Here is a 23488-nt window from a genome sequence, read left to right as displayed (position 1 = left end):
GGCCTGCGTCGGGCATTTTCATGCCTTACAAGGCGCAGATTGGAAGTCTGTGTGGGGCACCACTCCTTGCACAGACTAGAGCAATGTGTGATTAAGTGCCTTGCTCAAGGGCACAAACACACCCCCATAGCTGAGGCTCGAACTAGCAACCTTGAGGTAACTAAACAAACGCCTTAACCACTTGGCCACGTGCCCAACACGTCCCCATAGAAGATGGCAGGAACAATCACAGCATTTAAATAGCTACATTGATAGGAAAATAAATATATGGGCAAAATGCAGGAAAATAGGATTTGGTACAAAATGTTTTTTCCAGCAGGTCTTCAAACATATCATGAAACAGATGTTTAGTTACACACTGTTTGAGTGGTCTAAAGTAGTTTGGATTGTCAAAACCAGCCTTCCATGTAGTACATTTCACAGCAGTGTTCTGCATAATTGCTACTCGTCCATTTGTTTATTCATAAACTTCTTGAACCGATGTTTGTATGCAAAGATGTAGTTCAGTTTTGCATTTTCCATAAACTGAAGTACTCAATCCCCTTTACTGAAAAGCCCACAGTAACCATAGGTTTACCTTGTGTGAAAATCCATACCTTTGATAATACATAAACAGGTTTTAACACAACATACTCAGTGAATTTTTTTTGTATTTGAATAGTAAATGTTCATGTGCAACTGTACATTATATACTTCAGTAATCCTACAAAAGAATTTTTGAAACATTAGCCTCAATTAAGAGTTCTGATCTCTCTTTACCACTTTAGTTTCCAGACAGAGAAAAAATGAGGCCATTTTTAGTGATCAAATGGAGCACTCTATAGTCAGAATTTGGAAGTAGACAGAATGGCCCAGAAATCCAAGATCCTTTTAATTATTTCCTTCCTTTGCTTAAAAGTTGATAAATTAAACATCAACAGAAAATTATATTACATCTATTTTTGCAGGTAATTAATTTTCTCCTAGATTATATGAATTGTAATTAATTTGTGCCTTGCTTGTTTATAGTTGTGGTGAAAGTCTCACTGTAAACAGCACATAGTATTTATACTTCAATTACTCTCAGTGAAAACAAGTCATGATCAAATCAGTAATTTTCCAGTAGCTCAATTCTAATATGCAATGTTTTACAAGTGTTCTGATCTGCTTGATATAGCAATTCCTAAGTGCCCTTAATATATGCAGCTCATTCCTCAAAAGATAGGTTTGACTTGGGACAAGACATTTGACCATTCAATATACTGAAGCAATCATGATTAAGCAGTGTAGTGTACATTAGCCATGATTAACAGTGCAGGTTAGCAATACATACACAGTACATTTTAAAGCTTATGTGAACACATTTGCTTCAGTTTAAGATTCTCCGCAAGTTTGTCCATGAATTCGAAAGTATTCAGAAAGTCGGAGCGTTGCACACTTCAATACAAAAACAAAATGAATTACTACCAAACTAGTAAAAGTACAAAGCTAAACATTTTAAATCAGTGTCATAGTTAAAAGCTAGATATTATGAATTTACCTGACATATTACTTTTAACAGCTTATACAAAATTAAGCTAATATTCCTTCTTTCACACTCTTGCAATCTTTAAAACATTTTTAGATTGCGTTAAGATCACTAATCCTTGCTCTTTAGCCGGAATGCTTTTATCTGTCCAATACCTAGACACATGCAGCTGTGTCTGGGGATCAAAAAGGTCAATACCATATTTGTATTTGCAGACCAAATTTATTTAGGAGGAAAAGAATTAAGACTGATTCAGGCAATAAACCACAAGATAAATTTATGAAAATCTGAAACGTACCATTAGTTTAAAGTAATGCTTATTTTTGATAACTAGACATCAAGAGCTAAACTCCTTTGATTAAATTCAGACCCCGTTTCTTTTATTATTTAGTATACTAAACAGTAAATATTAACCTATTAATTTACAAAAATCTGGCAGTTATCCACATGGGTTAAATAATTGTAGCCAAAGACCACTTACAGATAACCTCGCAAGCATTCTCCTTTGCTTTTTCACATTACAGATCTCTAGATATCAATTATTTATATCAGAATTAAATGGAATAGATCTGATGAGAGTGTGTAAGAGCATATACCCCTTGGTTTTAATAATGATCACAGGAAATTAATATTTAAATATAATTGTTGATGATTGGGTGATAGCACTGAGGCTTTCATTTTAATTTTGAAAGTTAATTACTGGAAGCTACATAGTTGATGCTATTACCTTCCCATACGATAAATCTGCTGTATAGTTTAGCATAAAGTACTTAATATTAACTGTGCATGTATCGTGACAAGCAGGCAAGTACTAATTATTAATCTAGAATAAACTTGTGCCAAAAAGTATATTACAGGTTTCTAAAATAATATTCACGATTCCTTAAGAGCCCCAAGAAATGTTTATACTTACTTTGGCAGACCTTTGATACATGCAGCTAAATCCTTAGTCATGAAACCAGATTCAATGGTTTCTACACATACATTTTCCAAAGCCGTACAGAAGTCCTGCAGCGCAGAGTTGCCATCCAGCTTTGCTCTATGAGATAATCCTCGAGTCCAGGCAAAGATTGAAGCTTAGAATGGTAGAAGAAAATTTAAAATGCAAGTTTAATTATAAAGGGCAAGATAAAATAATCTTAATTAATTTACGATTCAATAAACTATCTACCATTAAATCAAATACATCATGTTTCTCAGGGAAGGAAAAGATGGGAGTATATATCAAACTATGGGGGAAGGATATCGTGGGTTGAAAATTCTGGGATTTTTTTCAAATAAACAGGAGATAACTCACTTCATCAAGGGGACAAAATTTACTCAGCTGGTTTTTGAAGTAAAGGAAAATTGACAGAAACCTAATGGATATGCTGAAGAGAGCACAGGATAGGAAGGAACTAAATTTGTAAATTACAAAAAAAATTACAGATTATGTAGGGAACTGAAAAGATTTAAAGTTAAATCTACAGATACAACTTAACTGGACATGGACAAGCAAGCAAATAGTGCTTACTGGACTGCAGGACAGACATTAAAATTCATTGAAAGGTGAGAAAATGAATTAAAGTTGAGAACATTACTATAAGGAGTCTAATGACAATAAGAGTGAATTATAGATGACTGAAGATCCAAGTAAATAGTCTCAGTTGTGGATAAGATTGGAAACTCATTTTGGGTAAAGGCAAATTTAAGACATTAGTAAAGACATTGAAATAAAGAAGAGTATAACTAAATTCAAGTGAAGTAAAGTTGGTCAGATATCAGAGAAGTAGCTAGGTAAGTTAAACGTACATTGTAGAAATCTTGGTCAGAATACAATATGATTTACAAAGGGTCTTCAACCTGTGTGCTGTTATTTCACATTCCACAGATGTTGCCTAACCTTCTCCACGTTTCCAACATATTTGTTTTCAATTAAGAAAATTCTTGTGGAAAAATAATTACAAAAGGAGTCCTCTTAAGCTACCACAAAACTAATGGCTTAGCAGGAGATTAGGAGAATGGGACAGCACGGCTTTGCTTTCTCCTTTAACTATTCATTCAACCTAGGCCACATCGAAAAAAATGTAAATATTTGTAAAGAAACTTAACTAGGGAGAGAACAGATCCGACATACCTAATGCATATGTACATGACCTTCAACTCCGCAAACATGATCCAAAGCAAACTGAGTCTATAATATCATTACATCATAAATTAATAAGTTACAGCTCACCCAGTGAGATGCTAATTCAAATGTAGACTTCAATCTTAAACAGAAAACAAAACTGTGGATACCAGAAATCTATTAACAAAACAAGAATCAGATCATCAGAAATGGGAAAATGACAACCTGCATTTTAAGTTGCAGATAAGTGGGATGTCTGTGATTGAGTGACTCAGAAAATCAAAGTGACACAACTACTCTTTAGGCTGTCCAATGAGGAAATAGCTGTGGGCAGGCAGATTTTTTTTTCAAAAAGTACTTGACTTGAGATACAGAAAACACCAGTTGCATCAAATCCAAACTAAAACTAAATGCTGGCAATACTTAGATCAGGTGGCTTCTGTGGGGAGAAGGACGTCAATATTATAGATAAAACAAGACTTAGCAGCAGAATTAGGCCATTCAGCGCATCAAGTCTGCTCTGCTATTCCATCATGACTGTTTTATTATCTCTCTCAACCTAATTCTCCTGTCTTCTTCCTGTAACGTTTGATGCCTTGACTAATCAAGAATTTATCAACCTCCCCTTTAAATATACCCAAGGCCCTCGCCTCCACAACTGTCTGTGGCAATGAACTCCAAAGATTCACTATCCTCTGGTGAAAGAAGTTCCTCCACATCTGTATTCCAAATGGATGCCCTCCTATATCCTATTATAACTCTCTCCAGGCATTTCAATAATCAGTGGGTTTCAATGAGATCTCCCCACCCTCATTCTTCTAAACTCCAGCAACTACAGGCCCAGAACCATCAAATGCTACTCGTGTATTAACTTTCATTTCCGGAATCATTCTCGTGAACATCCTCTGCACCCTTTGAAACACCAGCACATCTTTTCTTAGAAAAGGGGCCCATATCTGCTCACAATACTCCAAGTGTGGTCTGACCAATGTTTTATAAGCCTTCAACATTACATACTTGTTTTTATATGAATGAATATAATCAAAATGAATGCTAACATTGCATTTGCCTTCCTTACCACTAACTCAACCTGCAAGAAAACCTTTAGGGAATCTAGCACAAAGACTACCCTACACTATATTCCACCTGCCACTTCCTTACCCTTTCTCCCAATCTGTCTAAATCCTCCTGCAGACTCCCTCTTCCGCAGCACTATATGCTGCCACCTTTGTATCATCTGCAAACTTAGCCTGAAAGCCATCAATTCTGTCACCCTAATCATTGACATATAACGTGAAAGAAGCAGTGTCAACACCAACCCCTGTAGAACACTAGTAAATTTGCAGATGACAGGAAGACTGGGAGTAAAGCGGATAGCAAGGAAGACTATTAAAGCTTGCAGCAATATCTGGATGAGCCGGAAAAATGGGCTGAAAAATGGCAGATGGAAAGCTAATGTGAGGAGTTGCACTTTTGGAGGACCAACCAGGGCAGATCTTACAAGGTGGGAGGGCACTGAGGAGTGTTATAGAATAGACAGATCGTGGAATACGGACCCATAATTCCTTGAAAGTAGTGTCACAGTTAGCTAGAATTGTAAAGAAAGCTTTTGGCATGTTGGCCTTCATATATAAAAGTATTGAGTATGTGAGTTAGGATGTTATGTTGAAGTTGCATAAGACATCGGTGAGTATCATGTGCAGTTTTGGTTACCTACCTATAGGAAAAGTGTCAATAAGATTGAAGGAGTGCAGAGAAAATTTGCAAGGATGTTGCCAGGACTTGAGGACCTGAGTTGTCAGGAAAGATTGAACAGGTTGGGACTTTATTCCCAGGAACATAGAAGATTGAAAGGAGATTTGATGGAGGTACACAAAATTATGAGGGGCATAGATGGGCTTTTTCCACTGAGGTTGGGTGAGATTATAACCAGAGGTAATGGGTTAAGGGTGAAAGGTGAAATGTTTAAGGGGAACATGACAGGGAAATTCTTCAGAGGGTCGTGAGTGTGAGGAACGACTGGCAACGCAGTGGGGGCATGCGAGGTTGACTTCAACATTAAGAGAAATTTGGATGGGAGGGGAATGAAGAGCTATGGCCCAGGGGTGCAGATCGATGGGGCTAGACAAATTAATGGTTTGGCATTGACTAGACGGACCAAAGTGTTCTATGCCTCTATGAATCCAAGTTCCAAACTGTGGTTAATGATTGAAACCACACAACAAGAATTGCAGAATAAATGCTGCCTTGCCTCCTGTAACTGACACTTGCACTTCAGTTCCTGTTACATAACCAAGTTGTTATCAAACCCACCTGATCCAGATTTTGAAATCAATGGTTTTTCAACTTCTGAAAGCTTTAACAACTTGGGCACCCCAAACTCATGCTCATCAAAAAAATATACATTCTATGATTCTCCATTTTAAAACAAGTAACAATGGATAGGTAAAGAACCTCAATGAAAATTAAGCCCTAAACAGCAATATTACAAAATCTGCAGAAACTGTATTCCACAGAATAGAAATAAATTTGAATTACTGCACTATATTGATCTTCTCCATTTTAACAAAAATATTTTAAGACTTCTGTAATACTAATATCATGTAATTTACAGCAACAATGTACTGCTTGTGGCTACCATGCAACACAAATATTTGTAATTCATTCTGTATAAGGAACAAAAATCAAAATCATTTTACCAATTGGATTAGTTGAGGTTTCTTTGGCCTGTTGGTGCATTCGGTAATGACGTGTTACAGTGCCATGGGCAGCCTCGGCTTCTACTGTCTTGCCATCAGGACAAATTAATACACTTGTCATCAATCCCAATGAACCATATCCTACACACAAGTAAAAAAAATTTTTATAAGAACAAAATCACATCCATGCTTCAGAGTTCAAAGTAAATTTATTATCAATTTCACTATGTTCAACCCTGAGATTCATTTTCTTTTGGCATACACAGTAAATCACAACAGGATCAATGAAAGACCACACCTCAACAGGGCGAACAAACAACCAATGTCCAAAGGACAAGTAGAATAGTCAATTACAAAATTGTAGATCAAGAAAGAGCCAATTTTTCCTTATTTTCTGCTAGTCAATTTGACAGAACTAAATGCAATATTTTCACAATTCTTGAATTCATCAGTGCGATTCCTCAAGCAAGATGATTAGTATTTTATGTGCATTCTTAAAAGTTAGAAATTTAAGAAATTGATATAGAAGCATCCGATCAAACCAAACTATAATCTACAGTGATTTATTACAAATAGATAAATAACTCTATTGGAAAGATTACCTTGTGCAATAGAGTCAGATTGCACATCGCCGTCATAATTTTTACAGGCCCAAACAAAACCACCCTCAGATTTTAATGCTTGAGCTACCATGTCATCAATTAGTCTATGCTCGTACCAGATTCCTTTGGCCTCAAACTGTGCTCTGTATTCTCTGTAACAGAAAGAAATTCTAGGTTAGGGAAGATATTTCCATATTCTTAACTGAAGATGGCCAATTAACCTTCTTACCTCAACCATCTTGGAAAATCAAGCTCTCCAAATATTTAAATTTATACTGCCCGTCTCTTTTGAGTACTCAGTTGCTAACCTCTGCCACAATTCCCCCACTCCCTTCAAACAGTATTATTTTTGGCAGTACAGTAAAACAATGGATGTTTAAAGGAGAACAGGGAGGGTTGGGAAAATATTTTTGAAACGTTTATGTGAAGATAAAAGTTACTTTTCATAGATTTCCTGGAATATGTCCTTGAATCGTCCATCATATCGCTTCAGTATGGTATTCTTTGTGCTCATGTATAATGGCCAACCCTTAGCAAGAGCTTGTTGGAAGGAGCTATGAGCAAAGTCCCTAATAGAGCTGTCCGTGTTGTACATCCCCAGAGCAACTCCTCCACCATCTGTAATAGAAAAGTTAGTGATTTTATTTTAAACAGTCACACTAAATATACAAAAAGTAGATATTTGTATTAATATCCTCTATGTCCTTTCTAAACCTGAGTGTTTTTGAAAAGAATTAAACTAAGTTCCTAGGCCCTATCATCCCATAACAATAAACCTGGTTTATATTTCTAAGCGTGTCTTAGTTTGTATGGAACTTTTATGTTGCCTGTTTAAATAAATTCTAACCCACCTTAGAGGATAGGTTAAATTTGTACACCTTTATCTTGAGAGTGAAGTTATTGGCTCTGTACAAGCAATTAATATGCAGAACAATACCTGTCTAATAACATGAGGGATGGGATCACAGTGGATGAAGAAAGCCTCATAAAGTAAATGGAAATGTACAGACTTTAAAGTATACATTTTTACATTATACAAACCTCACCTGTGAAGTTATGAACAGCATAGGTAACAGGCTTGCCATTAATGGGTATGTACTTGATTTCAACTGTACCGGGACCAGGCACAACGAAGTCTGTAGCTCTATACTGTAGAAATACAGGAAAACTTCATTAGCCTATCAGGCTTAGAGCTTCAATTGTGCCGGACTAGTGAATGGTATTTTAATAATATTCTGATACACTTGAGTGGAATTGTCTGCAGGGGAAAAGACACTGAGCTGGAAAAAGAAATCACATTATTTACGTACTGGATATTTCAGTCTACATCCAATTGAGATCATTAGGTCACTGGTCATCTTACTGCTGAATAGCTTTGTTAATTAACCCATCTGCACTTAGAGGGTTTTCACTACAGTTTTACCTTTTGTATCAAAATACATTCATCTTCACTGTTTTACATTTCACACAAGTATGGATTGGACATATTCATGAACGTCTGTAAATGTCTATACACACCACTGAGTGCACTAGATGTTCTCATTCTCATCCTTCCACATGAATCACTTTTCTCCTTTCACTTCCCTTAGTGTTCATATTCAAATGTTGATCCTGAATAACTTACCTTTCTATAGCTTCTTTAATACAGGAAATAAATTTTAAGGTATTTCACAGCAGAGAAAGAATGCAAAAATTAATAAAATAAAATTTATCTCTGAAAAAGCAAATTATATGCTTTTTCAAGTGAGCAGAGAAAACAAGACATAATAAGGAACAAAACTAAGGAGAGGTGATAGATCAGTGAAGGAAGCAATTCAAATTAGAATCTTAAAAAGATTTTTTTCCTACACAGTTATGGTATACAGTATATAAGAATTAAGCTAAATGTTGTCTAGTATTTTTAAATAATTTGCAAAATCTACAAAAAAATAAATACAAAACTGTGCCAGTTATCACTGAAGTTGTTAATCTTCAGTTTAATTAAACAGTTCACTTTTGGTTCCATACAGGTAAGAGTACAAGGGTCATATGATAGTGGCTTTAATGTTGCAACAGTTATGCTTAGTCATTCTACAATCTCTTAGCAATGTTTTCTGTATCTACTCAGGTTTAACTGCAACTGTGAAACTCTGTACATCTGCCAAAAGGAATAAATTGTAGGTTTATACATCACAAGGTGAATTTTCCCTTCTGCCTTAAATGAATTGTTAAAATATCTTTAACTCTGCAACATTGTTCCTATTTCTATTGCATCAAACACTAAAGAAAAAAAACATCTATTCCACTCCATCAAAGGTTCAAACAAAAAGGGAGAAGAAGTGTTTAACAGCAACATGTTTAAGACCTAATGCAAGGAATAGTGTAGATAGGTGTAATGGATTCAGTGGACTTTGTGGGTCAAAGCATTTCAATGCTGCACATCTAAAAGGAGATCCCAAAGATAACATGGACAGTAATTATTTGACTTTATCTAGAACATTGTATTTTTCCTCATTTTTACGATACAATATCCAGACACTAAACAGTTACACAACACAATGAGGCCCTTTGGCCCACTTATTGGTACTAATCATACAGCATTCAACCACACTAAGCCCATTTCCTTTTACAAAAAAAAAAATTCCATCAACTCCTTCCAAATTTTAATACTCCTGTACACATCAGGGAGAATCTGCAGTGGCCAATTAACCTAACAATCCACACAACATTGGAATGTAGAAGAAAACAGGAGGATTCATAGGAAACTGACATTATGTGAGGAAAATGTGCAAACCCCACTAGCACAAGAGGGTAGGGTTGAATTGGGGTCACTTGGTATTTCATGGCCACAGAGACAAAGGAAAAAGAAAGTAGATCAACTGAGGAGTGGAAGAAAGGTTCCTTCAGTATACAATAGTCTTTTCTAAAAATTATGCATGGAGAAAACAATAATTTAGTTTTCTACATTGTCTGCATTTTAGCAACTGGGAAAGCTTCTGACATTTGACTCATGGCCCAATGCAAATTGTAATGTATCCAAGTCAAGCAAAATAAATTACAATTGGACATCCATTTCCACAGTGCGTGTTATTGAGAAACACTCTGCAAACAGAGATCATGTAATAAGATACAAAAGTTTGGCTGGAGACAGCTACTTCTGAAAAAGTCTAGACCTTTTGCTGATTGTGTTGCAACAAATTAAAATTGAATATTATAAATGAAAACTAGGATCACAATTCATTATTGCAAAAATTATATCAAGTTCTGACTCTAAAAGTTTCTTTGAAAGTAGTTCTCTTCAGAAAGCAAAGCACCTAGTTTTATGCAAGTCACAATGATTCAGAAAAGAACCTCTAAAAAGAGGTTCCAAATGCCAGATTTGTGGTCAGGTACACACTCCCTCCACATTATCTAAGTAGGTCAAGTACAAACAGACCACTTGAGGGAAAATACAAAAGGGGCATATAGTTTTTATCTGATTTGAACCATTGAAGGATAAGAAGAAATGCAATAACTCTTCCTGTCAGTTGAAAATTTTAAATCTTTTTCTCATGGTCCGTGTCTGAGAAAAGAGAACATAGACTGAAGATAAGTAGGTGGTTTAGAGGGGATCTAGGGAGGATTTTTTCCCCCACCAAGATGGAGGTTGGAGCCTGGATTGTGCTGCCTGAAGGGTGGTGGAGGCAGGTACTCACGCAATGTTTAAGCAGCATCTAGACAAGTACTTGAAGGCATAGAAGGCTACAGACCTAATGGGATTAGTGTAGATTGGTAAATGTGTAGCATGGACATGGTGGGCCAAAGGGCTGCTCAACTTTACAACCATATAATTCAAACATAATTAGCTGAGGACCACAAAGCCCTTGAAATCTGTAATATGAACCTGTCTTTAGGGATTCTCAAAATAAATACTATTATTTAGAAAGCAAATTCACACCAGCTAAAATGTTGATTTAAAATAAGTGATCTTGGCTTACTTGGTCTCCATATGCATGACGTCCAATGATGATTGGTTTGATCCAGCCAGATACAAGTCTTGGAATGTTCTTACAGATGATTGCCTCTCGAAATACTGTGCCACCAAGGATGTTTCGGATGGTCCCATTGGGTGATTTCCACATATTCTTTAGCTTAAATTCCTTTACTCGGCTCTCATCAGGTGTGATAGTGGCGCATTTTATTCCAACATTATATTTTTTAATAGCTTCAGCAGCATCAATAGTCACCTGATCATTGGTAGCATCACGGTGCTCAATTCCCAGGTCATAACTTAAATGTAAAAAAAGGTTCCATTTAATGTGGCTCAATCTTAAACTCAAAATTTAATTTTCTCATTAACATTTCTATAGTTTTCCTCTAAGTGAATGCAAGGGACAATTAAACACTAATTATTAGAATTTTTAAGTAATTTACAAGATATGAGTGTTACTGCCAAGGCCAACAATTTTTGCCTCTTCTAACATATCCTTCAAACCAAGGGGCCTCCTGAGCATTTCAAAGAGGGTTCAAAGGGGGTTCACGAAAATGATTCCAGGATTGAATGGCTTGCTACATGAAGAGCATTTGATGTCTCTGGGCCTGGATTCACTAGATTTCAGAAGAATGAAGGGTGACCCCATTGAAACCTTTCGAAAGGTGAAAGGCCTTGGTAGAATGGATGTGGAGAGGATGTTTCCTATGGGCAAAGAGTCTAAAACCAGAGGACACAGCCTCAGTATAGAGGGGTATCCTTTTAGAGTGGAGATGAGGAGGAATTTCTTTAACCAGAGGGTGATAAATCTGTGGAATTCTTCAACACAGGCAGCTGTGGAGGCCGTCTTTATGTATATTTAAAGCAGAGGTTGATAGATTCTTGATTGGTCAGGGCATGAAGGAATACAGGGTGAAGGCAGGAGATTGGAAAAACTGGATCAGACATGTTGAAATGGCAGGGCAGACTCAATATGTCAAATAGTCTAATTCTGCTTCTATACCTTATGGTCATTTCAGAACAGTTAAGTTCTTTGTGGATCAGTTATGGGCTAAACCTAATAAATGTCTGCCATTGGAAGGATATAACTGAAATTGATAGTTCATATCACAATCTTATAATTCTAAGGCCACCACCACTGATGTTTTTATTCACTCATGTACTGTATAGCCTACATTATAATAAGGGACTACTTTATGTTGTAGTAACATGTCGTTGAATGCGCTATTAGGTGCGTATTGATCTGTACATGTGTGTTCAGTTCGGTTTCAGTCAGTAAAGAACCCAGTTAACTTAGCTCCCGTCTCCAGTGTTTTTATTTATACCTTTGTTGTGTAACCTGGCCACATACACAACAACTCAGAATTGGCCTTTCTTTGGGTTCTTTCATTTGATTTCATTAATCCCATTTCTTTTTAAGTGAAATCTGTAAAGATTCTCTATAATTCTGAACAGAAAATGAGAGAATCTTGCACTGAAGTTTGCAGTTCACCTAAAGTGCTTATCCAAGTATCGGGTTTCAGCATTGTTATCCATTTAATACAAGTACTACCCACTAATAGCAATGGAACCTCACTCATCCTCATCAACAACAGACATTCCATGGGCATGTCAGATCAGACTTCTCACGAACTACACCCAATTCAATGTGACACCCTCTACAGCAAATCCATGGCTAATGGTGAACAAAGCATCTTCAACCACAATGAAGAATCCTCATAGATGTGCAGAACTCTGAATAAGAAATATAAATTGGAAAACTAAAAGTAAATTTGGGATTAGTGGGCAAAAACAAATTCCAAAACTGAAAAATTAAAACACTAACTTATAATAAGGGATGTGCAAGACACAGACATTACTTTTAGCATTACATTACAATGCAGCCAAATTAGAAAGCAAATCACAATAGCCATGGCACGTTTTGGACTGCTCTCCTGCGCTGCATACGGACTTCTGTGGCAAATTGAAAAGAGACTCAATTGTAAAGGCACAAAAGTAATAGTTCCTGAAAATACTCAGGTTTGACTTACATAGGAAGCCTTTTGAATCCCAACTAAACCTGCTATCTCAAGAGTCATATTTCGCAATATTCACTTTTAGGAAAACTACAGTAAAGTGAATTAAAGAAACCCTTTTAATTGCTTCAAAATTGTGCTTTATCTTGTACACATCTACAAAATTCTGGATACCATTTAAGCACGGCTAATATCTATTCAAGATGGCAAGGCAAGACAACATTTTGCAGGCAGCAAACAAAAAGACTAACTATTCTATTTTTTTTAATAATACTTTTTCTGGACTATGATCACTGCAATCTACAGCCTGTAATTTCTCTTTGGCAAGCGTGCTTTTAAGCCATCTTTACGACCTGGGATTTTTGCTGTATCCTGAAGAATTCTGTCGAACCGGACTCTTGAGAATGCAGGCACGGTCACGGCAGCCACTGCTAGAGCGTACGTCGGGCCGGATTCAAAGCAGTGGGGCACAAGCTCAAGAGCGGAAAATAAACTGATGTTTAGCCGATTTAAGCGCCAGACCAGATTAAAAGATCATGGCGTCAAGGACAAGGGCGAAAGACAAACCAGTGTTCAGCTCACTAGTCCAAGAGGCTTCATTCGCCACAGCACTGAAATGGCTCTTTGGATGTCGCCTGTAGCCATCAGACCCCGGGGCTGATGAAGTGCTAAAGTGGCTCCGTGGCTGCAGACTCACTTCCAGGGACTCTGCAAATTGTGTTCTATGTCTTATTTGTTTACATGATTTCTTCCTCTTTTCACACATGGGGTGGTTCACAATCTTTGTTGGGTGGGATTTTTTTTTAAAAAGAGGGTTCTATTGTGATTTTTTGTTTTATGGCTGCCTCCAAGAAGACAAATCCCAAGGTTGTATATGATATGAAAACAAGACGAATTCTGCAGATGCTGGAAATTCAAGCAACACACTTAATCAAAGTTGCTGGTGAACGCAGCAGGCCAGGCAACATCTCTAGGAAGAGGTACAGTCGATGTTTCAGGCCGAGACCCTTCATCAGAATGATGTTGTATATGATATGCATACTTTGATAATAAATGCACTTTGAATGGTAAACATGGACTAGTATTCAAATAACTACTTTTACGTAAATGTGAAATAATTACAGAAGCATACAAAAGGAAATTGAAAAGTAAATATTTCAGTAACTCAGTTCAAAGAAAATTGCTAAAATTATTCTTAACCCCTTAGTGCCACCAAGTCAGTGAGTCATTCAGCAATTAGAATTCTCATTTTGTGAGACAAACAAGTAGTAAAATGTTGGCCTGAAAATAGTGAAAAACTTCAAGTTCCAAACTACAAATATCAACATTAAATTAAATTAACAAGACGTCTCTTTAGTTTAACTATTTAAAACAGGTTTAATACAAGCCACATGTCCTTAATATACTTTAAATTACAACCTGTGTAGATCCATCTCCAAATAAGGAAAGAGGAGTTTCTCTTTAATCAGTTCCCAAATAACTCTGGTCATTTCATCTCCCTTCATTTCGACCACAGAACCAACTTGTATCTTTACTGTTGACATTGTTTTGTGAGGTTTCTGCACAGAAATACAAGTAGGCATTAATGATAAATTAATTCACTGAATTAGATTTTCTTGCTGACAACTAACAATATTGTTCTGGACTTGTTATAATACTGTAAAATTAGTAGAACAAGTCAGATTCTCAAATTCCAACAGCTCAATAGGGTGCTCTATGCCCTCAGGAGGTTTCACAAACCGGTTTTACAATTTTAGAACACTTCTTTGCAGGGAGTTTAAACAACAAGTCTAATTATTATAATTGAAATCTACCTTAATATATTTTGCTTGAATTACATCAATGCAAACCAGTTCCCAGAAATTACCAAAAATTGATCAGTCAATGACATAATCACATGAATAAAGGTTGGGGCCAGTTCATCAGTTATAATAGTAAGCCGTGGACTTGCCTACGCCTCCACAACCACTGCAAAAAGGTTCCCTGGAAGGGCCTAGTGACAGTGTGAGGGGGGGGGGGATCAAAATTAAGAGGTATCCTTGGAAAGAAAACATGACGACCCAAATAAAACAAACCAACAGTACGTCCGACTAATGTATAATCACATTACTCTCAGCAATAATAACATTGTTAATAGAGGTCCCGTCCATTCTCAGATTTCTACCAAAAAATCCCATTACGCTTTTTTTCAAATTAAAGTAAGAGAGTTATCTCCCAAACAGATTATCTACACGCTGGTGTTTGTGGGATCTTTCTGCATCAGTTTGTATTACGATTTCAAAAGGCTCGCAAGTTCTTTCAGAGGTCCTGAAAGAGAAATGAACGACACCAGGTAAATGCAGATTTTTTTCCTACTAAAACGGGCCGGTAAATGTTGCAAATCCAATCTACTTGTTGCTGTTGGGAAACAAGATAGTTTTGACAACTAACCACAAAATATCGTTTCTCATCAGATGAGTGATAGCTTGGTTTCAGAGGAAGATGCGCAAGTAATTCCAGATTTTAAACTGTTACGGCTTGAATGCCACTACGATATAAACTTGAGAACAGAAATGGAGGAGCTGCATACACAATCAAGTAGCCTTTCCGCTTATTTCTGAAGCCCCGGAAACTCTGAACCTGCTTTTTTATATATAACACAGGGTGCATCAGGAAGCAATGGAGAAGATGCAGTTGAAAAGAACGAATGCAGGAGCGGGAAAAGTGAAGATCACACACTAACCAAAGTAAAAAGAGAGTGGAAACGGATTTCGCAATGGGCCGTGGCCGGGGGTTGAGAGTCAACGGCTCTATCTGCACAAAGGCGTCTGTTCACCCCAGCTGATTCCAACCACCCGAGCTCCCTTACGCGATCCACGGCAAAATGCTCACCTTCCCGAGCCCAGTGACAAATACAGTGTCCACCCACTCAGCTCTCGCTGCTGCTCCAACTTCAACCCGCACTAACAATTCCCAACGCCACACCAACAACTCCCAGTCCTGGTAAGGCGGCGCTTGTGGGTGGCCCCCCAGCTAGCTCCGCCGCCACCACGTGGGGCGCTTCGTCCAATCGGCGGGGCGCCTCGCCATGCGGCCCAATCGGGACTCACCACATTGAGCCGCCCGGGGATGTCGCTGGAGTGCGCAGGCGGCTGGCTGGCTGGCTGGCTGGCTGGTGGGGTGCCGCCTTTTGCTGTGCACGTGTGCCAGTCGTCCGGCGGGTGGGCTTCGGCCGAGGAGGACACCAGCTTCCAGGTGTTAGTACCTGTCTTCTGGTCGGTGCATGCCAAGCTGTAGGGCACATACTCGTCAGAGAAAGGAGTGGAATCGGCTCGTTTTGAGAAAGAGGGTGTCAATGCGCTGGCCATGGTCCTGCCGCGACGATATTCTGGCTCTTGTGGTATTTCTATAGGACATGCAAATACAGTATTACTAAATCACATAGTGATACATCGAGGATTGCTCAGATGTTTCCTCCGCTGTCCTGAGTTAATTGACATCACTTCACCGTGTCACACAGGATAACTCAAAAAAAAGTGAAAAGAGAGCATCCACTCGATGGTATTATTATATTATTTCCTAGCCTTTCAGTAGTAATGTTCGTAAATTAAAATCCCTAATGATGGCTTCAATTAAAAGGTTTTAATATGTATCACAATCTTGAAGATTTTATGTGCTGGACTTATTTCATTGAAGAAAAGGGCTTTCTGTAAGTGAGTGCCACTTATAAAATACCTTCCTAACTGTGGCCCAAAAAGTATTAGAAAAGAAATAGCTAATTCACACACTTCTCTCAATTTATTCTTTGCATCCATTTTATAGTACCAGTAAAAGACCCACTCCAAATTCCAATTCATTGATTACAAGGTGCAGACTTGATAACTCATCAAGTGGAAACATTGTATCCTCCTGGTGAGATTGTCTGTTGGCATAATTTTGTATGGTGAATGTGAATTCTTCTGACTTTTCATGGTGGTTGGCAGTCCAACTTGAAGATGCATTACCGCCACTAACTGGACTGGAATGTGGTGTAGACTAGAATTGGGAAATAACCCCCTACTAGATCTTTATCAACTGAAAACTAATTTACCCCTAAAAGTCCTATAGATTTTAAATAATGAAAAATGATATTGTGAATTAAATATAAAGTCACTTCCATAACTTATAAACTTTTTAAATGAGAACTGTCAACACCCAAAGCCTGCATTTGCGTTCTTTTAACCTTGCATGCTTCACGTTGTAAAAGAATATGTTCAATTGTTTCATAATGATGACAACACCTACACACCTCAGAGTGATGTTTCCCAACAAGATGCAAGGAATAATTAAGCATAGTATGCCCACTTGTAAGTTGAGTCAATATAATCCCTTCCCTTCTTGTCTTACCTTTCTCCTATCAATACAACAGTTTTATGGATTCTGTAAATGGGTTTCCCCTTATGCCCTTTATCCCACAGGGCTTGCCATAAATCCCCTAATTCTTAGCCCAACCAACCTCTTAGCTCTGATTTGCTAAGTGAAAGGTCTATATCCACAGATGAACTTTTAACAGCTTTTTTGGCCAAACAATCAACCCATTCATTCCCCTCAACACCTGTATGTGCAGGAACCCATAAGAAGAGCACATGTGGACCAATACTGCACTTTGAATATGAAATACAACTTGAAGAGCTTCCAGCGGTAAATCAGACCTACTGCTAGAACAACCTATTTTAAGACGAGTCAAAACCAAAAAAGGATCTGAACAAATTTCCTCCACACACTGTAAGCCCAAAATGATGGCAACTAGTTCTGCAGTATACACTGATAAATATGGTTACCTATAATTCAGGCACAAAAACAGCCACACCGACATTCCCAAAAAATTATCTTTTGATCCATCAGTAAAAATGATTAAGATATCACAATAATTCTCCTCAACATACTGATGAACCAACAGACTCTCGGGCATATCAGGATCCTTGGATTTCATTAAATCATACAACCTAAAATCAATTAAAGCCATTGGAAAAAAACCATGGTGGGGTTACCGAAAAAGCTGCAGTGGGACAAATTACATAATCCAGCAAACCCATATTCCTAGCATGATGAGAACCCAGCCACCCAAAACTAAAAGCACTCTTCTTGTGATGTTCCCAAAGTCTTCCAACACACTTTTAACAGGATGATCCTGCCCCCTCAAGTTAACCTAATATGTTAACAACAACTTCATCCTCTGCAACTGTAAGAGTAATTGTCCCATTTCAGCCAGTAAAGCTAACATGGGGGATGACCTTACCTCACCACAACACAGTCTTAAAGCCTGAGCTTTTTCCATCCAAACATCTTAAATTTGAAGATGAAGCTAATCCATCAGCCACACAGCCATTATCAAGTACCGATCTAATTAAACAAATATATAAAGTCAACAGAGACTTTTGTGTAGCACCCCAAGAATAACAACATAGGCACCTGAGGATATTTAATGCCCTTTTACATTTGTCAGTTATCTTACTGATTTGGTGCTTCCATGTCAGCTTATTATCCAGCCACATGCCAAGAAATCTTACCTCTGACACTTACAAGAGTTTGACTACACAATTTCAAATTGAGTGCAGGTCTATTGATCCTCTTGTGTTTTAGCTACTGAAAGCTTAAAACCCCATCTATTTGCCCATTGTTTGACCTTATTAATTGCTAATTGCACCCTATATACAGTTAAATTGAATTTTTTTTCCTCTGATCCATAAAGCTCCATCATCTACAAAAAATGATTTACCCACCCCAGTGCCCATCTAGGAGAAAATATCATTAATCATAACATTAAACAATATCATCATCATCATCATCATCATCTGCCAGAGCCTCAGTGACCACTTTCTTCCACTGCGATCTGTCGGCAGTCAAACCTCTTGCATCTCTGGTGGTGAGGCTGGTCCACTTCTTGATGTTGTTGATCCAGGTTGTCCTCTGTCTGCCTCGGAAGCAGCTTCCTTCTACTCTGCCTTCAAGCACAGTGCGTTCCAGTGTGTCATCAGTTCTTGAGATGTGTCCAAAATAGCAAAGTTTCCTTTGGATAACGGTTTCCAGAAGTATTGGATTCATGCCAATCTTTTCTAGGATGAAATTGTTGGATCTCCTTTCAATGTATGATACCCTGAGGATCCGTCTGTATGTCCACATCTCAAATGCTGTCAACTTCTTTTCATCAGCTGCTTTTAGGGTCCATGTTTCACAGCCATATAGGGTTACTGGCCAGACGAGTCTCTTGAGGAGGTGTATCTTGGTGTCAGTGCTCACAGATCTATCTTCCCAGATGTTCCAGAGTTTGGTAGTGCTTGTGCGTGCCATTGCTAGCCTTCGCCTTATTTCCTTGCTGCATTCGTTTGTATCATTTAGTTCTGCGCCAAGGTATATAAAGGAGGACACTTGTTTGATCTTGTCATTTCCAATGTAGATGTCAGCTTGAATTGCAATTTTGCTTATCACCATAACTTTGGTCTTTTTGCCATTTATCAGCAATCCAAATTCAGCAGAGACTTTTGCAACATTATTGAGTAGTGCTTGTAGGTCTTCTTCTGTTGTGGCTAGCTGGGCTATGTCATCTGCGTATCTCAAGTTACTGATGGTTCTTCCTCCTGTTTTAATGCCAGTGTTGTCTGGAATTTCCAGTCTCATAATCATCTCAGTGTAGATGTTAAAAAGGTGTGGAGAAAGGATGTAGCCTTAACGGACTTCTTTCCCATTGTAGAATGCTTCAGTCTCGCCAGATGTGGTCCGAAGGCTGGAGGATTACGTAGCATACAGTGTTTCTAGAAGAGCCACTAGGTGTGGTGCCACGCCCAGCGGAATCATAGTCATCCACGGTTTGGTGTATTGGACACAGTCAAACGCCTTTGAGTAGTCTATGAAGCAGATGCACAGGGGGGTATTGACCTCTCTCATTTTCTCCATTATTAGGTGCATGTTGAAGAGCTGGTTCCTGGTACCTCGGCCATTCCTGAAGCCAGCCTGTTCGAGTGCAATTTCTCTATCTAAGTAGTTCTTTAGTTTCTCAGAGATGATTATGAGTAGAACCTTGCTGGTGTGTGATATCAATGCAATTGCTCTGTAATTACTGCACTGCAGGAGGTCCCCTTTCTTGGGAATTGGAATGTAGACAGATTTGCACCAGTCTGTTAGCCATTTGCCAGTCTTCCAGTTGGCGCAGACTATGCGGTGCAAGATGTGGGCCATTGAGGTGCCTATTTCTTTCAGTAGTTCTGCTGGTATGTTGTCTGGACCAGGTGCTTTATTCTTTTTAATCTTCTTGACTGCTCTTTCTACTTCTGACAGTAGTGGCTCTGGTTCATGTTCCAGTGTTGTCCAGTCAATGGCTTTGTCATGGTTTTCATTCTCGTGACTTTCATAGAGTTTCTTGGTGTACTCGAGCCACCTTTTCCTCACATCTGCATCTTCTGTCAGAATTTTTCCTTCATTTTTTTTGATTGCACCAATACTTGGTGTGAAGGTGCCGGTAAGTTCTTTTACTGCAGCATAAACTATCTTGCTGTTGCCTTTGTTGGCTTCATTTTCCATGTTGGAGCAGATGCATTGTAGGTATGCCTCTTTGTCAAGCCTGCAGTATCGTTGTACCTCACGCTTCAGCTCCATGTATTCCTTACTTGTTCCTTTCTGACCTTTCACCAATCTCTTCTTTTCTACTGCATACAGCGTTTCATTTGTGATCCATTCTGTGCCTTTGTGCTTGCATCGCTTTGGAATGTGTTTCTCTGCTGCTGTTGTCAATGCATCTCTTGTTGTGTTCCAAAGTTCTTCTGGTTCAACCTTCTTGTAAGTTCAGCAGGGCTTCAAAACTGTTGCAAACCTCTATGCTGAAAGAGTTTGGAATGTCTGAGAGATCATATCTGACTGGTGGTTTTGCTCATTTTACGTTCTTAACCCTGAGCTTCATCTTGGCCAACAGCAGTTGATGGTCAGTATCGCAGTCAGCTCCCAGATATATCCTGCACTTCAGAATATTTGATTTCCATCTTTTGTTGGCAAGGATATAATCAATCTGGTTCCTGGTTTTACCATCAGGAGCTGTCCATGTGTATTTGCGCCGAGGGTGTTGACCAAACATTGTATTCATTATACAGAGGTGGTTTTCTTGACAGAACTCAACTAGCCGTGTCCCCCATTCATTTGGTGTTCCTAAACCGTTGTTTCGCATGACTTCCTTATTCAGAGATGTTTGACCTACTTTTGCATTGAAATCACCTAAAATGAGCACAACATCAGTTTTCGGAGTATCATCAATAAGGCCTTGCAGGTTGTTGTATTGTCCCTCAAGCTCTTCCTCCTCTGCATCGCTAGTTGGTGAGTAGTTGACAATGAGTGTGATTGGGAAAGGCTTGCATTGTATGTGGATGGACATTAAGCATTCGTTCAATGGGTTGTAGCCTAGTACTTCTTTAGCTATTTCTTGCTTCGAGATGAACACAACACCTGCTCTTCCCCCTTTCTCAGATCCGGAGTAGTACATTGTATAGCTGTTCTTTCTTGTAAAATTACCTCTGTCAGACCATCTGATCTCTGTTATTCCAATGATATTGCAGCCGATTCTGCCAATTTCATCGATGAGAAGGTAAAGATTAAACTTTATTGGGCTGCAAATGCTGCCTTGTGGAGTCCCATTCTCTATCTCATAGAAGCCTGAATATATCTTTCCTACTCTTACCTGCATAGACGGTCCAAATAAGAAACTCAGAAAATAATTATGTCACGTTCCTCCCACTCCTGATTTCCATAATTTAATCAAAAGACCCTCCCTCCATAACATACCGTATGTTCATTCTATATCAAAAATACTCCTTATTACAACTTCTTTATTTACCTGTGCTTTCCTAATATCATCTTTCAACCATAAAACTGAATCCAATGTCATTCTACCCTTCTGAAATCTGCTCTGATAAAATGCTATATTACCTCTTTTTTCCAAAATATAATTCAAGTTCTATTTCCATAAGTTCCATAAATTTATACAAATGGGTCATTTTTGATAATGGTCTATAACTAGAAGGATCTAATGGGGGTTTCCCAGGTTTTAGAATAGGTACTACTACTGCTATTTTCCATGAGGAGGAAAGATGGCCTAAATTCCAAATATGATTCAGAAAATTTAATATTATCTTAAGAGAGTTGTCAGGCATATGTTAAAACATACAATATCATATATCATCTTTTCCTGGAGCCGTCTGACCCGTACTATTAGTACCTTTCATAAATTCAGACAAAGAATACATCACTAATGCTATCATTGCTACAGCTAGCTTCCAACACATCAGGGTATTCACTTAACTCTTCATTGTTTCGCCTCTTCACTTAAATTATCTTGATTTATGATCTGTAGCATATGTAGTAATTCAATTCTCTGATTCAGTAACAATCATATTACCTTCTTTAATCTATACTGGAATGTCATTAGATTTATGAATCCCCCCATTTTTTTAATCATTCCTCAAACATCTCCAAGTTTAATACCCCTTCCAATACTATCACAATATGACCTCCAGTAAACCTTTCTCGCAGCCTTCACTACTTTCCTCACCACGCCCTGTCCCCTTTTATACTTAATAAGGTCACTCAGAGTGTAATACTCCTTAACTTCCTAAACGCCTTATTTCTCTCTCTAATTGCCTCTGAACACTCCTCAGTCCACCATGGTACAGCTTTTCTCCTATTAATGCCCTTTCTAATAGGAATCACTTCCACCGCAGTTTGATGAGTAATGTGACATAACCTTTCATTGCAGGAATTCACATCATCCACAATATTCAGCCCTGATAGGCATTCATCACATAAAACCTTAAACCTCTTACTAATTTGCTTTAGCGAAATTCCACCTCATAAAAGTGGCCTTCTATCCCCCATACAAATCCACACTCAAGCTCATAAATATAGGAAAATGTTCACTTCCCAATGTTTCATCTCCCATGTCATCCCACTCACTCATTCCAGCTAGAATGTTGGAAATTAAAGTTAAATCTATAGCAGTTTCAGAACTATTACGAACATTAAATTTCATGCCCCTGTTATCATTAAGACACACAGGATGTGAAATATCTGAAACTTCTTCTACAATCAAACCATTACCATCATTCTGCGAACAACCCCACAGTGAACTATGTGCATTAAAATCCCCACACCATATAGTGAGCTAGAGCTACATATGCTTTCCAGCAAATCAATCGAGAGCTTTCCAGAAGGGTTATAAAAATTTACCACTTTAATTCCCCTACCTGTTGAATCAAATATTTCTACTGCAAGTGCCTCATATACTTCCTTTACATTCACAACTTCATGCCCTATTCCTTTCCTTATAAAACTTGCAACACTACCCCCTTTACCAACTAATCTATCATGCCTAATTACAATATAATCCTGCAAAGAAAAACTTAAATGTGGTAAAAACCAGGTTTCCTGAATACGTATAACATAGGTGGATTTGATAAATCAGAAACAAACTTTTTGAAGTCTTCACCATTAGAAATCAGGCTTCTCGCAATCTACTGCAATATTCTAATGCCCATTATGTACAGGGGCAGCGCTAAGGTAGTGCTAGCTGGGGCTATAGCCCCAGCAGAAATTGCAATAGCACCGGCATAGC

The 23488-nt window shown here is 38.2% G+C and overlaps 1 protein-coding gene across 1 annotated transcript; it reads right to left on the bottom strand.

Moving 5' to 3' along the window:
• Positions 1 to 377: 377 nt before the first annotated feature.
• On the bottom strand, positions 378 to 15847 carry idh1 (isocitrate dehydrogenase (NADP(+)) 1). Its single transcript, XM_063051852.1, has 9 exons — positions 15751 to 15847; positions 14299 to 14438; positions 10872 to 11163; positions 7962 to 8064; positions 7356 to 7533; positions 6916 to 7067; positions 6314 to 6454; positions 2421 to 2583; positions 378 to 1416 (listed from the first exon to the last, which is right to left on the bottom strand). The coding sequence occupies exons 2-9, from the start codon at positions 14421 to 14423 to the stop codon at positions 1323 to 1325; spliced, it is 1248 nt and encodes a 415-aa protein (XP_062907922.1). The 5' UTR covers positions 14424 to 14438; positions 15751 to 15847; the 3' UTR covers positions 378 to 1322.
• Between the last annotated feature and the right edge of the window lie 7641 nt (positions 15848 to 23488).

Source organism: Mobula hypostoma, chromosome 6 (assembly GCF_963921235.1).
Source record: "Mobula hypostoma chromosome 6, sMobHyp1.1, whole genome shotgun sequence".
NCBI lineage: Eukaryota > Metazoa > Chordata > Chondrichthyes > Myliobatiformes > Myliobatidae > Mobula > Mobula hypostoma.
Note: the sequence above shows the minus strand (reverse complement) of the source record. Positions and strands in the feature narration are given on the sequence as shown.

Coding starts and splice junctions, on each gene's coding strand:
- idh1 (XM_063051852.1), bottom strand. CDS start 14,423: ATGTCAACAGTAAAGATACAAGTTGGTTCTGTGGTCGAAATGAAGGGA. Junction 11,164..14,298: donor TTGGAGATGGATCTACACAG/GTTGTAATTTAA, acceptor TTTACATTTAAG/TTATGACCTGGGAATTGAGC. Junction 1,417..2,420: donor TGTATCAAAGGTCTGCCAAA/GTAAGTATAAAC, acceptor TTTGTATTGAAG/TGTGCAACGCTCCGACTTTC.